This window comes from Rana temporaria, chromosome 2 (assembly GCF_905171775.1).
Source record: "Rana temporaria chromosome 2, aRanTem1.1, whole genome shotgun sequence".
NCBI classification, from domain to species: Eukaryota; Metazoa; Chordata; class Amphibia; order Anura; family Ranidae; genus Rana; species Rana temporaria.
In genome coordinates, this window is record NC_053490.1 from 25,866,344 (window position 1) to 25,879,122 (window position 12,779).

Here is a 12,779-nt window from a genome sequence, read left to right on the forward strand (position 1 = left end):
GACCACACACACACACCACAGTGACCACACACACACACACACACACCACAGACACACACACACCACAGTGACCACACACACACACACACACACCACAGTGACCACACACACACACACCACAGTGACCACACACACACACACCACAGTGACCACACACACACACACCACAGTGACCACACACACACACACCACAGTGACCACACACACCACAGTGACCACACACACCACAGTGACCACACACACCACAGTGACCACACACACCACAGTGACCACACACACACACACCACAGTGACCACACACACACACCACAGTGACCACACACACACACCACAGTGACCACACACACACACCACAGTGACCACACACACCACAGTGACCACACACACCACAGTGACCACACACACACACCACAGTGACCACACACACACACACCACAGTGACCACACACACCACAGTGACCACACACACACACCACAGTGACCACACACACACACACCACAGTGACCACACACACACACACCACAGTGACCACACACACACACACCACAGTGACCACACACACACACACCACAGTGACCACACACACCACAGTGACCACACACACCACAGTGACCACACACACACACACACACACACCACAGTGACCACACACACCCACCCACCACACACACCCACCCACCCACCACACACACACCCCACCACACCACACCACACCACAGTGACCACACACACACACCCCACCACACACACACACCCCACCACACACACACCCCACCCCACCACACCACAGTGACCACACCCACACCAACCACCACACACACCCACCCACCACACACACACCCACCACACTCCAACCACCACACATCCAACCACCACACACACCCACCACACACACCCACCCTCTAGTTGTGTGCACAGAGTTTGGTCCATACTGTATAACAGAAGCCTACTCTAAAGAGTTTTCCGTTTCTGATCGAGGAAGTCTTGTTCCTCCTGCTGCATGCACAGAGTGACACAACACTATCGGTGCTGCAGATTGGAGACATGGCAGCTATGATCTGTGCCACATCACCCATTTAACTGCCAACGTAGCTGGTGTGAGCCTGATCAGAAGTTTCAGGTTGTGAGCAATTGGTGTGATCTGATTTTAGGAATGAATGAACAACTGAAATACACTTGGATCGTCATTTTGAATCCAAACCGCGGCACTACCTGCCTGGAGTTTGCATGTTCTCCCTGTGTCTGTGTGGGTTTCCTCCGGGTACTCCGGTTTCCTCCCACACTCCAAAGACATGCTGGTAGGTTAATTGGCTCCTGTCTAAATTGGCCCGAGTATGTATATGCATGAATGTGAGTAAAGCCCCTTTCACACGTGCAAGACTTTGCCTGCGAATTTGGACGTCAGAGTTGCATGACAAGTCATACCCCATGATTCCCAATGATACCTGCCTTGCTAAAGAAGCTGATGGTAAAGGTGATGGACTGGCCAAGCATGTCTCCAGACCAAAACCCTATTGGGCATCTGTGGAGCATCCTCAAATGGAAGGTGGAGGAGCGCAAGGTCTCTAACATCCACCAGCTCTGTGATGTCATCATGGAGAAGTGGAAGAGGACTCCAGTGACAACCTGTGAGGCTCTGGTGACCTCCATGCCCAAGAGGGTTAAAAATAATGGCGGCCACACAAAATATTGACACTTTGGGCCCAATTTGGACATTTTCACTTAGGGGTGTACTCACTTTTGTTGCCAGCGGTTTAGACATTAATGGCTGTGTGTTGAGTTATTTTGAGGGGACAGCAAATGTACACTGTTATACAAGCTGTACACTCACTACACAACATTGTAGAAAAGTGTAATTTCTTCAGTGTTGTCACATGAAAAGATGGAATAAAATATTTACATAAATGTGAGGGGTGTACTTACTTTTGTGAGATACTGTATATGTAAATTGACAGCGTAATACAAGTACTCGTAATAAAAAAAAATTGCTGCAAACACATGGGTTTCCCTTCCATAGAATTTGTGTTTCTATCCATGCAGTTTCAAGATGTATACAGCTCGGCCCCAAAGCTCAGCAACAAAGCTCAGCCCCAAAGCTCAGCCCCAGAGCTCGGCCCCAGAGCTCGGCCCCAGAGCTCGGCCCCAAAGCTCGGCCCCAGAGCTCGGCCCCAAAGCTCGGCCCCAAAGCTCGGCCCCAAAGCTCGGCCCCAAAGCTCGGCCCCAGAGCTCGGCCCCAAAGCTCGGCCCCAAAGCTCGGCCCCAGAGCTCGGCCCCAGAGCTCGGCCCCAAAGCTCGGCCCCAAAGCTCGGCCCCAAAGCTCGGCCCCAAAGCTCGGCCCCAGAGCTCGGCCCCAGAGCTCGGCCCCAGAGCTCGGCCCCAAAGCTCGGCCCCAAAGCTCGGCCCCAGGCTTCCCTCTGAGAAAGCCCTGGAGGAGAATGAAGCAGGAATGCAATCAGAGCCTTGGGGTCTATGAGAGACGTACAGGGCTTGCATCCAAGTGTACACGGTTTTACAGTGGGAAATATATGAGAAGTAATTGTGCACCTACAGCTGGAGGGCAGGCGTGCACGGTTTCAGTTTTAGGAGTGTGCACGGAGGTAAGTTCTTAGTAAATAAGGGCTCATGCACATGGGCTGTTTGCAGTACAATTATGCACTATCAAATCCCAGGGAGCTGCAGGTGATGCATAGAGCCACCCACAGAAGCCTAGAGCCACCCACAGAAGCCTAGAGCCACCCACAGAAGCCTAGAGCCGACCACAGAAGCCAAGAGCCACCCACAGAAGCCAAGAGCCACCCACAGAAGCCAAGAGCCACCCCCACAGAAGCCTAGAGCCACCCCCACAGAAGCCTAGAGCCACCCCCACAGAAGCCTAGAGCCACCCCCACAGAAGCCTAGAGCCACCCCCACAGAAGCCTAGAGCCACCCCCACAGAAGCCAAGAGCCACCCCCACAGAAGCCAAGAGCCACCCCCACAGAAGCCAAGAGCCACCCACAGAAGCCAAGAGCCACCCACAGAAGCCAAGAGCCACCCACAGAAGCCAAGAGCCACCCACAGAAGCCTAAAGCCGCCCACAGAAGCCTAGAGCCGCCCACAGAAGCCTAGAGCCGCCCACAGAAGCCTAGAGCCACCCACAGAAGCCAAGAGCCACCCACAGAAGCCTAGAGCCGACCACAGAAGCCAAGAGCCACCCACAGAAGCCAAGAGCCACCCCCACAGAAGCCTAGAGCCACCCCCACAGAAGCCTAGAGCCACCCCCACAGAAGCCTAGAGCCACCCCCACAGAAGCCAAGAGCCACCCCCACAGAAGCCAAGAGCCACCCACAGAAGCCAAGAGCCACCCACAGAAGCCAAGAGCCACCCACAGAAGCCAAGAGCCACCCACAGAAGCCTAAAGCCGCCCACAGAAGCCTAGAGCCGCCCACAGAAGCCTAGAGCCGCCCACAGAAGCCTAGAGCCACCCACAAAAGCCTAGAGCCACCCACAAAAGCCTAGAGCCACCCACAGAAGCCAAGAGCCGACCACAGAAGCCAAGAGCCGACCACAGAAGCCTAGAGCCACCCCCACAGAAGCCTAGAGCCACCCCCACAGAAGCCTAGAGCCACCCCCACAGAAGCCTAGAGCCACCCCCACAGAAGCCTAGAGCCACCCCCACAGAAGCCTAGAGCCACCCCCACAGAAGCCTAGAGCCACCCCCACAGAAGCCTAGAGCCACCCCCACAGAAGCCTAGAGCCACCCCCACAGAAGCCAAGAGCCACCCACAGAAGCCAAGAGCCACCCACAGAAGCCAAGAGCCACCCACAGAAGCCTAAAGCCGCCCACAGAAGCCTAAAGCCGCCCACAGAAGCCTAGAGCCGCCCACAGAAGCCTAGAGCCGCCCACAGAAGCCTAGAGCCGCCCACAGAAGCCTAGAGCCGCCCACAGAAGCCAAGAGCCACCCAAAGAAGCCTAGAGCCGACCACAGAAGCCTAGAGCCGACCACAGAAGCCTAGAGCCACCCACAGAAGCGTATGGCTGTAGGCGGAAAAAAAATAAAATAATAAAAATAAAGAATGAATCAGACCTGTACATCCATTTATGTCTATGATCAGCTGTACACACCACCTGCACTTCCCGACACAGGAACACGTCTGGATTTGTACACTAAAGCATATTTGCACCACAAACTGTCTATTTGCAAGAACCTTAAAACTTCATATTTACAAAAGGATTTTTTTCCATACAATAAAAACATACTGGGCTGGATTCAGGTAGAATTGCGCATTATTTACGGAGGCGCAGGGCAACGTTTTTGCCCTGCGCCCCCACAAATTTGCTGCGCTGCCCTTGATTCACGGAGCAGTAGCTCCGTAAATTGCGTGGGCGCGCCGGCAAAATGCCCGGCGCAAGCGCGCGCAATTTAAATGATCCCGTAGGGGGCGGGAATCATTTAAATTAGGCGCGTTCCCGCGCCGATCGTAGAGCGCATGCTCCGTCGGGAAACTTTCCCGACGTGCATTGCGGCAAATGACGTCGCAAGGACGTCGTTTGCTTGAAAGTGAACGTGAATGGCGTCCAACGCCATTCACGATTCACTTACGCAAACTACGTAAAATTCAAATTTCACGACGCGGGAACGACGGGTGATACAACACAATCGGTGCTGCAGATTGGAAACATGGCAGCTATGATCTGTGCCACATCACCCATTTAACTGCCAACATAGCTGGTGTGAGCCTGATCAGAAGTTTCAAGTTGTGAGCAATTGGTGTGATCTGATTATAGGAATGAATGAAGAACTGAAATACACTTGGATCGTCATTTTGAGTCCAAACCGCGGCACTACCTGCCTGGAGTTTGTATGTTCTCCCTGTGTCTGTGTGAGTTTCCTCCGGGTACTCCGGTTTCCTCCCACACTCCAAAGACATGCTGGTAGGTTAATTGGCTCCTGTCTAAATTGGCCCTAGTATGTATATGCATGAATGTGAGTAAAGCCCCTTTCACACGTGCGAGACTTTGCCTGCGAATTTGGACGTCAGAGTTGCACGACAAGTCATACCCCATGATAACCAATGATACCTGCCTTGCTAAAAAAGCTGAGGGTAAAGGTGATGGACTGGCCATGCATGTCTCCAGACCTAAACCTTATTTACCATCTGTGGGGCATCCTCAAACGGAAGGTGGAGGAGCGCAAGGTCTCTAAAGATCCACCAGCTCTGGGATGTCATCATGGAGGAGGGGAAGAGACTCCAGTGGCAACCTGTGAAGCTCTGGTGACCTCCATGCCCAAGAGAGTAAAGACAGTGTTGGAAAATAATGGTGGCCACACAAGATATTGACACTTTGGGCCCAATTTGGAAATTTTCACTTAGGGCAGTACTCACTTTTGATGCCAGCGGTTTAGACATTAATGGCTGTGTGTTGAGTTATTTTGAGGGGACAGCAAATGTACACTGTTATACAAGCTGTACACTCACTACACAACATTGTAGCAAAGTGTAATTTCTTCAGTGTTGTCACATGAAAAGATAGAATAAAATATTTACATAAATGTGAGGGGTGTACTTACTTTTGTGAGATACTGTATATGTAAATTGACAGCGCAATACAAGTACTCGTAATAAAAAAAATTGCTGCAAACACATGGGTTTCCCTTCCATAGAATTTGTATTTCTATCCATGCAGCTTCAATGTATACAGCTCGGCCCCAGAGCTCGGCCCCAGAGCTCGGCCCCAAAGCTCGGCCCCAAAGCTCAGCCCCAAAGCTCGGCCCCAAAGCTCAGCCCCAAAGCTCGGCCCCAGGCTTCCCTCTGAGAAAGCCCTGGAGGAGAATGAAGCAGGAATGCAATCAGAGCCTTGGGGTCTATGAGAGACGTACAGGACTTGCATCCAAGTGTACACGGTTTTACAGTGGGAAATGTATGAGAAGTAATTGTGCACCTACAGCTGGAGGGCAGGCGTGCACGGTTTCAGGAGTGTGCACGGAGGTAAGTTCTTAGTAAATAAGGGCTCATGCACATGGGCTGTTTGCAGTACAATTATGCACTATCAAATCCCAGGGAGCTGCAGGTGATGCATAGAGCCACCCACAGCAGCCAAGAGCCGCCCACAGAAGCCAACAGCCGCCCACAGAAGCCAACAGCCACCCACAGCAGCCAACAGCCACCCACAGCAGCCAACAGCCACCCACAGCAGCCAACAGCCACCCACAGCAGCCAACAGCCACCCACAGCAGCCAACAGCCGCCCACAGCAGCCAAGAGCCGCCCACAGCAGCCAAGAGCCGCCCACAGCAGCCAAGAGCCGCCCACAGCAGCCAAGAGCCGCCCACAGCAGCCAAGAGCCGCCCACAGCAGCCAAGAGCCGCCCACAGCAGCCAAGAGCCGCCCACAGCAGCCTAGAGCCACCCACAGAAGCCTAGAGCCACCCACAGAAGCCAAGAGCCTCCCACAGAAGCCTAGAGCCACCCACAGCAGCCTAGAGCCACCCACAGCAGCCTAGAGCCACCCACAGAAGCCAAGAGCCACGCACAGAAGCCAAGAGCCTCCCACAGAAGCCTAGAGCCACCCACAGCAGCCTAGAGCCACCCACAGAAGCCAAGAGCCACCCACAGAAGCCAAGAGCCACCCACAGAAGCCAAGAGCCACCCACAGAAGCCAAGAGCCACCCACAGAAGCCAAGAGCCACGCACAGAAGCGTATGGCTGTAGGCGGAAACAAATTAAATAATACAAATAAAGAATGAATCAGACCTGTACATCCATTTAGGTCTATGATCAGCTGTACACACCACCTGCACTTCCCGGCACAGGAACAGGTCTGGATTTGTACACTAAAGCATATTTGCACCACAAACTGTCTATTTGCAAGAACCTTAAAACTTCATATTTACAAAAGGATTTTTTTCCATAAAATAAAAACATAATATTATTAAAGGGTATGATTATAGTAGCGGTAGTATTAAAAGTATTATTATTAGTTATATCCTTATTAAATAGGTAGTAGTAAAGTACTGTGCTCCCCAAAAATAGGACCGGGTCTTATATTAATTTTGGCTCCATAAAACACATTAGGGCTTATTTTCAGGGGTGTCTTTTTTTAGTTTGTACAATGACGATCTTAAAGTTGTTGTAACCCTAAAAAAATAATAATAAAAAAAATAATAATAATAACTATAATAAAAAATAAATAAAACAAAAATATAGATCGATTCTGATCCTTCAAAGCATGATAGACAGCTATTTACCCCTCTCTATGTTCTAATAATACCTACAATAAGGATATTACTACTACTAATATAATAATACTTTTAATACTAGTACTGTGTTTCCCCAAGATTAAGACCTGGCGTGATTTTCAGGGATGGCCAAAATATAAGCCCAACCCGAAAATAAGCCCTAGTGAAAGAGGTTGTAAACCTCCATTTTCAAGTTGTACCTATAGGTAAGCCTATAGTAAGGCTTACCTATAGGTGCAGTAACTATCTCCTAAACGTGCGCCGTTTAGGAGATATTTACTTTGTACTGCGCCAATGTTGTCATTGGCGCATGCGCTGTGAAGAAGCACTACCCACCCTGCCTTATCTTGACTGGCGGCTCCCATGCACATGCACAGGAGTGACGTTGCAACACAATTGTACACAATGAATGGCATAAAAGGAAGCCATCCATTGTGTACAACTGATGACAATGCAGGCCACGTGCAAGGCGCGTCTTGGGAGCACGTCCAACTGGAAAGACATCGGTCTTGCCCGGCCATTATTTGACTATAGGCGGAAGGGAACTGGTTAAACAGTACTGGTTTAAAGCCCAACTATGGGCAAAGGCAGTAGTACTTTGCCCACATTGCAACTGCTTGTTTTTGTATAGGGGATTGGAGAAGGGAGATATACTTACCTAATCCTCCAAAACAAGACCGGTCTCTGCCGCCATCACATCAGGGGTCCCCCAATCAGAGCGCCTCCTCCCATCAGGGTCCCCCAATCAGAGCGCCTCCTCCCATCAGGGGCCCCCAATCAGAGCGCCTCCTCCCATCAGGGGCCCCCCATCAGATCGCCTCCTCCCATCAGAGCGCCTCCTCCCCATCAGAGCGCCTCCTCCCCATCAGATCGCCTCCTCCCATCAGAGCGCCTCCTCCCCATCAGATCGCCTCCTCCCATCAGAGCGCCTCCTCCCCATCAGAGCGCCTCCTCCCCATCAGAGCGCCTCCTCCCCATCAGAGCGCCTCCTCCCCATCAGAGCGCCTCCTCCCCATCAGAGCGCCTCCTCCCCATCAGAGCGCCTCCTCCCCATCAGGGGTCCCCCAATCAAAGCGCCTCCTCCCATCAGGGGCCCCCCATCAGAGCACCTCCTCCCATCAGATCGCCTCCTCCCATCAGAGCGCCTCCTCCCCATCAGAGCGCCTCCTCCCCATCAGAGCGCCTCCTCCCCATCAGAGCGCCTCCTCCCCATCAGGGGTCCCCCAATCAGGGCGCCTCCTCCCCATCAGGGGTCCCCCAATCAAAGCGCCTCCTCCCATCAGGGGCCCCCCATCAGAGCTCCTCCTCCCATCAGATCGCCTCCTCCCATCAGAGCGCCTCCTCCCCATCAGAGCGCCTCCTCCCCATCAGAGCGCCTCCTCCCCATCAGAGCGCCTCCTCCCCATCAGAGCGCCTCCTCCCCATCAGGGGTCCCCCAATCAGAGCGCCTCCTGCACCTTTTAGAACCAGGCAGAGGAGAGCAGCCAGGAGTCAGAGCAGGTTTCAGGTCTGGATGGAGGAAGTTCCACTTCTGTTCTGTGATGCTGGTGATGGGGCATGCATGTGACAACTTTGGTTGTTAGGATGCCAGCGGTCCTAGCAGCCAATGATTGCAGAGGTGGGGGGGGGGGGGGGGGACTCACTGGCTGGCACTCTGGAGAAAGGCTGTCACTCAGTCTAGTCCATTTAGCAATGGCTGCCCTAGGGTGACCACACTCACTACATTGTATCTATAGAGAAGCAGAGTTGTCACTCTAGGACAGGAAGTGTGCCAGGGCTAGAGAGCCCCTCCCCCTCACTACACAGCATGGTGGGAGGTGGTCAGTGGTCAGAACACATTCCCTGGTAGCATGGATTGAGATAACTTAGTAGAGTGCACCGGACATCACTGGATTTCTGGCAGGATCAGATAAGGTTTTTCTTTATCAGACAGATATAATAATATACTGAGAATTGTATAGATAAGAGACCACAGGGGAGTGATTTACAGAAGTGAGATCTCCTTACCGTGTGTCTCCAGGTCACACACCAGAGCGTGAGTGTCAAAGGTCAACTTCCTCTGCTCCGGCGGCGTTATCTCCACCCTCCGCACATCGTAGCTGGACAGGAGCTCCGCCCTAGTGATCAGCCCTGCAATGATCAGCAACCAATCAGGATAATAACACAAGATACATGGAACACTTGGAGTCATGGGATAGGAAGCCCCCCCCCTCCAGCTTCATAGGTCATGGGATGGCAACGCATCAAGCGATATAGGTCATGGGTTGGAAACCCTCTGAGCTTCAAAAGGCATGTGATGGAACACCCTGAGGTTCATAGGTCATGTGATGGGACCCCCCTGAGCTTCATAGGTCATGTGATGGGACCCCCCTGAGCTTCATAGGTCATGTGATGGGAACCCCTGAGCTTCACAGGTCATGTGATGGGAACCCCTGAGCTTCACAGGTCATGTGATGGGAACCTTCTGAGCTTCACGGGTCATGTGATGGGACCCCCCTGAGCTTCATGGGTCATGTGATGGGACCCCCCTGAGCTTCACAGGTCATGTGATGGGACCCCCCTGAGCTTCACGTGATGGGAACCCCCTGAGATTCATAGGTCACGTGATGGGAACCCCCTGAGATTCATAGGTCATGTGATGGGACCCCCCTGAGCTTCATAGGTCATGTGATGGGACCCCCCTGAGCTTCACAGGTCATGTGATGGGACCCCCCTGAGCTTCACGTGATGGGACCCCCCTGAGCTTCATAGGTCATGTGATGGGACCCCCCTGAGCTTCATAGGTCATGTGATGGGACCCCCCTGAGCTTCATAGGTCATGTGATGGGAACCCCTGAGCTTCACAGGTCATGTGATGGGAACCCCTGAGCTTCACAGGTCATGTGATGGGAACCCCTGAGCTTCACAGGTCACATGATGGGACCCCCCTGAGCTTCATGGGTCATGTGATGGGACCCCCCTGAGCTTCACGGGTCATGTGATGGGACCCCCCTGAGCTTCACATGATGGGAACCCCCTGAGATTCATAGGTCATGTGATGGGAACCCCCTGAGATTCACAGGTCATGTGATCGGACCCCCCTGAGCTTCACAGGTCATGTGATGGGAACCCCTGAGATTCACAGGTCATGTGATGGGAACCCCCTGAGATTCACAGGTCATGTGATGGGAACCCCCTGAGATTCACAGGTCATGTGATCGGACCCCCCTGAGCTTCATAGGTCATGTGATGGGACCCCCCTGAGCTTCACAGGTCATGTGATGGGACCCCCTGAGCTTCACAGGTCATGTGATGGGAACCTCTGAGCTTCACAGGTCATGTGATGGAAACCCCTGAGCTTCACAGCTCACGTGATGGGACCCCCCCTGAGCTTCACAGGTCATGTGATGGGAACCCCTGAGCTTCACAGGTCATGTGATGGGAACCCCTGAGCTTCACAGGTCATGTGATGGGAACCCCTGAGCTTCACAGGTCATATGATGGGAACCCCCTGAGCTTCACAGGTCATGTGATGGGAACCCCCTGAGCTTCACAGGTCACGTGATGGGACCCCTCTGAGCTTCACAGGTCACGTGATGGGACCCCCCTGAGCTTCACAGGTCATGTGATGGGACCCCCCTGAGCTTCATAGGTCATGTAATGGGACCCCAAGCTTTCCCATACCATCCAATTGTAGAATATATCGAGTGTCACTTTATTGCTCTGTAATGATGGTGTCCCCTCCCCCGGTGTCTCAGCCCTGCAGTGACCTCTCTGACTCTTCCAGGAGTTTGGAAAGTTTCTGGACATCACTGACCCCGGCCTCCCAATCAGATCACCTCACCTCTCCTACAGCCGCTGTGATTGGCCGGCCTGGCACACTGAGGGTGGCTGATCAGCAGCTGGCAGAGAGGTCTGCACATCCCTGAGCCCCTCATCTCCTCCCAGAGACACTTCAGATCTCACAGCCCTGTGTGTAGGGGTGTGTCCTCCGTCCTCTACCTCACTTCCGGCCTGCCGCTCTGCATTCTGGGAGATGTAGTCTCCTTCTCTGGCCTCTGTGGTACTCATGGCACCACAACTCTCAGCATGCAGGGGGAGGGGGTGTTCTACAGATGATGGAACATTCCTGTCATTGTGCCAGATTGTGACATGGAAAGTAAAGCAGGGTGGTATTGAAGTCCACCTGTCAGTGGAACAATAAAGATTTGTTTTGTTGAATTCCTCCTTTGAGTTTATAAAGTAATAATTGCATTGATGAGGAATGAGGCCTGCAGTGCTTCACACCTCTCAGGATGTTAAAACTATAAGCAAAACTCCCCCCCCCCAGTTTAGAGCGGGGGGGGGGGGGGGTTTATAACCCCTGTGGGATTTTTATTTTCTTTCCATCTGTGCCCCATTGCAGAGATTTCCTTTCACTTCCTGTCCCATAACCAAACAGGAAGTGAGAGGAAATCCCTGCAAATTAAGAGAATTCCTTGGGGACCCACCAGGTTACAGGAACTAGTGTCCCCATTGGAAGATTTACCCTCTATTACTTTAATAAGGACAACACAAAATTTGGGATTTCCAGTTTACGTCACATTTGGCTCCCCATGACAGAATGCTCTGGAAGTGACGTTGCGCTGAGAAATTTTGCACTGTGCATGCGCGATACATTCCAAACACTTGCGCGATGCGTTCCAAACGATTTGCGACAATACAGAGCAGTGAAACCGTCAGATAATGTCACGGAAGTGACGCTACAGACAATACAAACACTGGGCTATGCGTTCCAAGACTAATACTTCCCTTGTTACCTAGTGTCTCCTGGAACTGCCAGCTGTCCCTGTACAACCCAAAGCAACCTGTGGTGTTAGGTTCTGCATTGCTGGTACTTGTAGTGCCTATCCAGAGCAGCCTGTGGTGTTAGGTTCTGCATTGCTGGTACTTGTAGTGCCTATCCAGAGCAACCTGTGGTGTTAGGTTCTGCATTGCTGGTACTTGTAGTGCCTATCCAGAGCAACCTGTGGTATTAGGTTCTGCATTGCTGGTACTTGTAGTGCCTATCCAGAGCAACCTGTGGTGTTAGGTTCTGCATTGCTGGTACTTGTAGTGCCTATCCAGAGCAACCTGTGGTGTTAGGTTCTGCATTGCTGGTACTTGTAGTGCCTATCCAGAGCAACCTGTGGTGTTAGGTTCTGCATTGCTGGTACTTGTAGTGCCTATCCAGAGCAACCTGTGGTGTTAGGTTCTGCATTGCTGGTACTTGTAGTGCCTATCCAGAGCAACCTGTGGTGTTAGGTTCTGCATTGCTGGTACTTGTAGTGCCTATCCAGAGCAACCTGTGGTGTTAGGTTCTGCGTTGCTGGTACTTGTAGTGCCTATCCAGAGCAGCCTGTGGTGTTAGGTTCTGCATTGCCGGTACTTGTAGTGCCTATCCAGAGCAGCCTGTGGTGTTAGGTTCTGCATTGCCGGTACTTGTAGTGCCTATCCAGAGCAACCTGTGGTGATAGATCCTGCATTGCTGGTACTTGTAGTGCCTATCCAGAGCAACCTGTGGTGTTAGGTTCTGCATTGCCGGTACTTGTAGTGCCTATCCAG

General features: G+C 52.4%; 1 protein-coding gene across 2 annotated transcripts in view; it reads right to left on the minus strand.

The window, feature by feature from the left end:
* Nucleotides 1-11,210, minus strand: part of CCDC90B (coiled-coil domain containing 90B) — a 77,068-nt gene extending 65,858 nt beyond the window's left edge. Inside the window, exons 1-2 of one of the 2 annotated variants that reach the window (XM_040339975.1) lie at nt 11,041-11,210; nt 9,225-9,347 (exon numbers count right to left, since the gene is read on the minus strand). In XM_040339975.1, coding sequence (XP_040195909.1) covers nt 9,225-9,347; nt 11,041-11,134 — 217 coding nt within the window. In that variant the 5' untranslated portion in view covers nt 11,135-11,210. The remainder of the gene's footprint in view (nt 1-9,224; nt 9,348-11,040) is intronic. The other variant, XM_040339974.1, reaches the window with a different exon arrangement.
* Between the last annotated feature and the right edge of the window lie 1,569 nt (nt 11,211-12,779).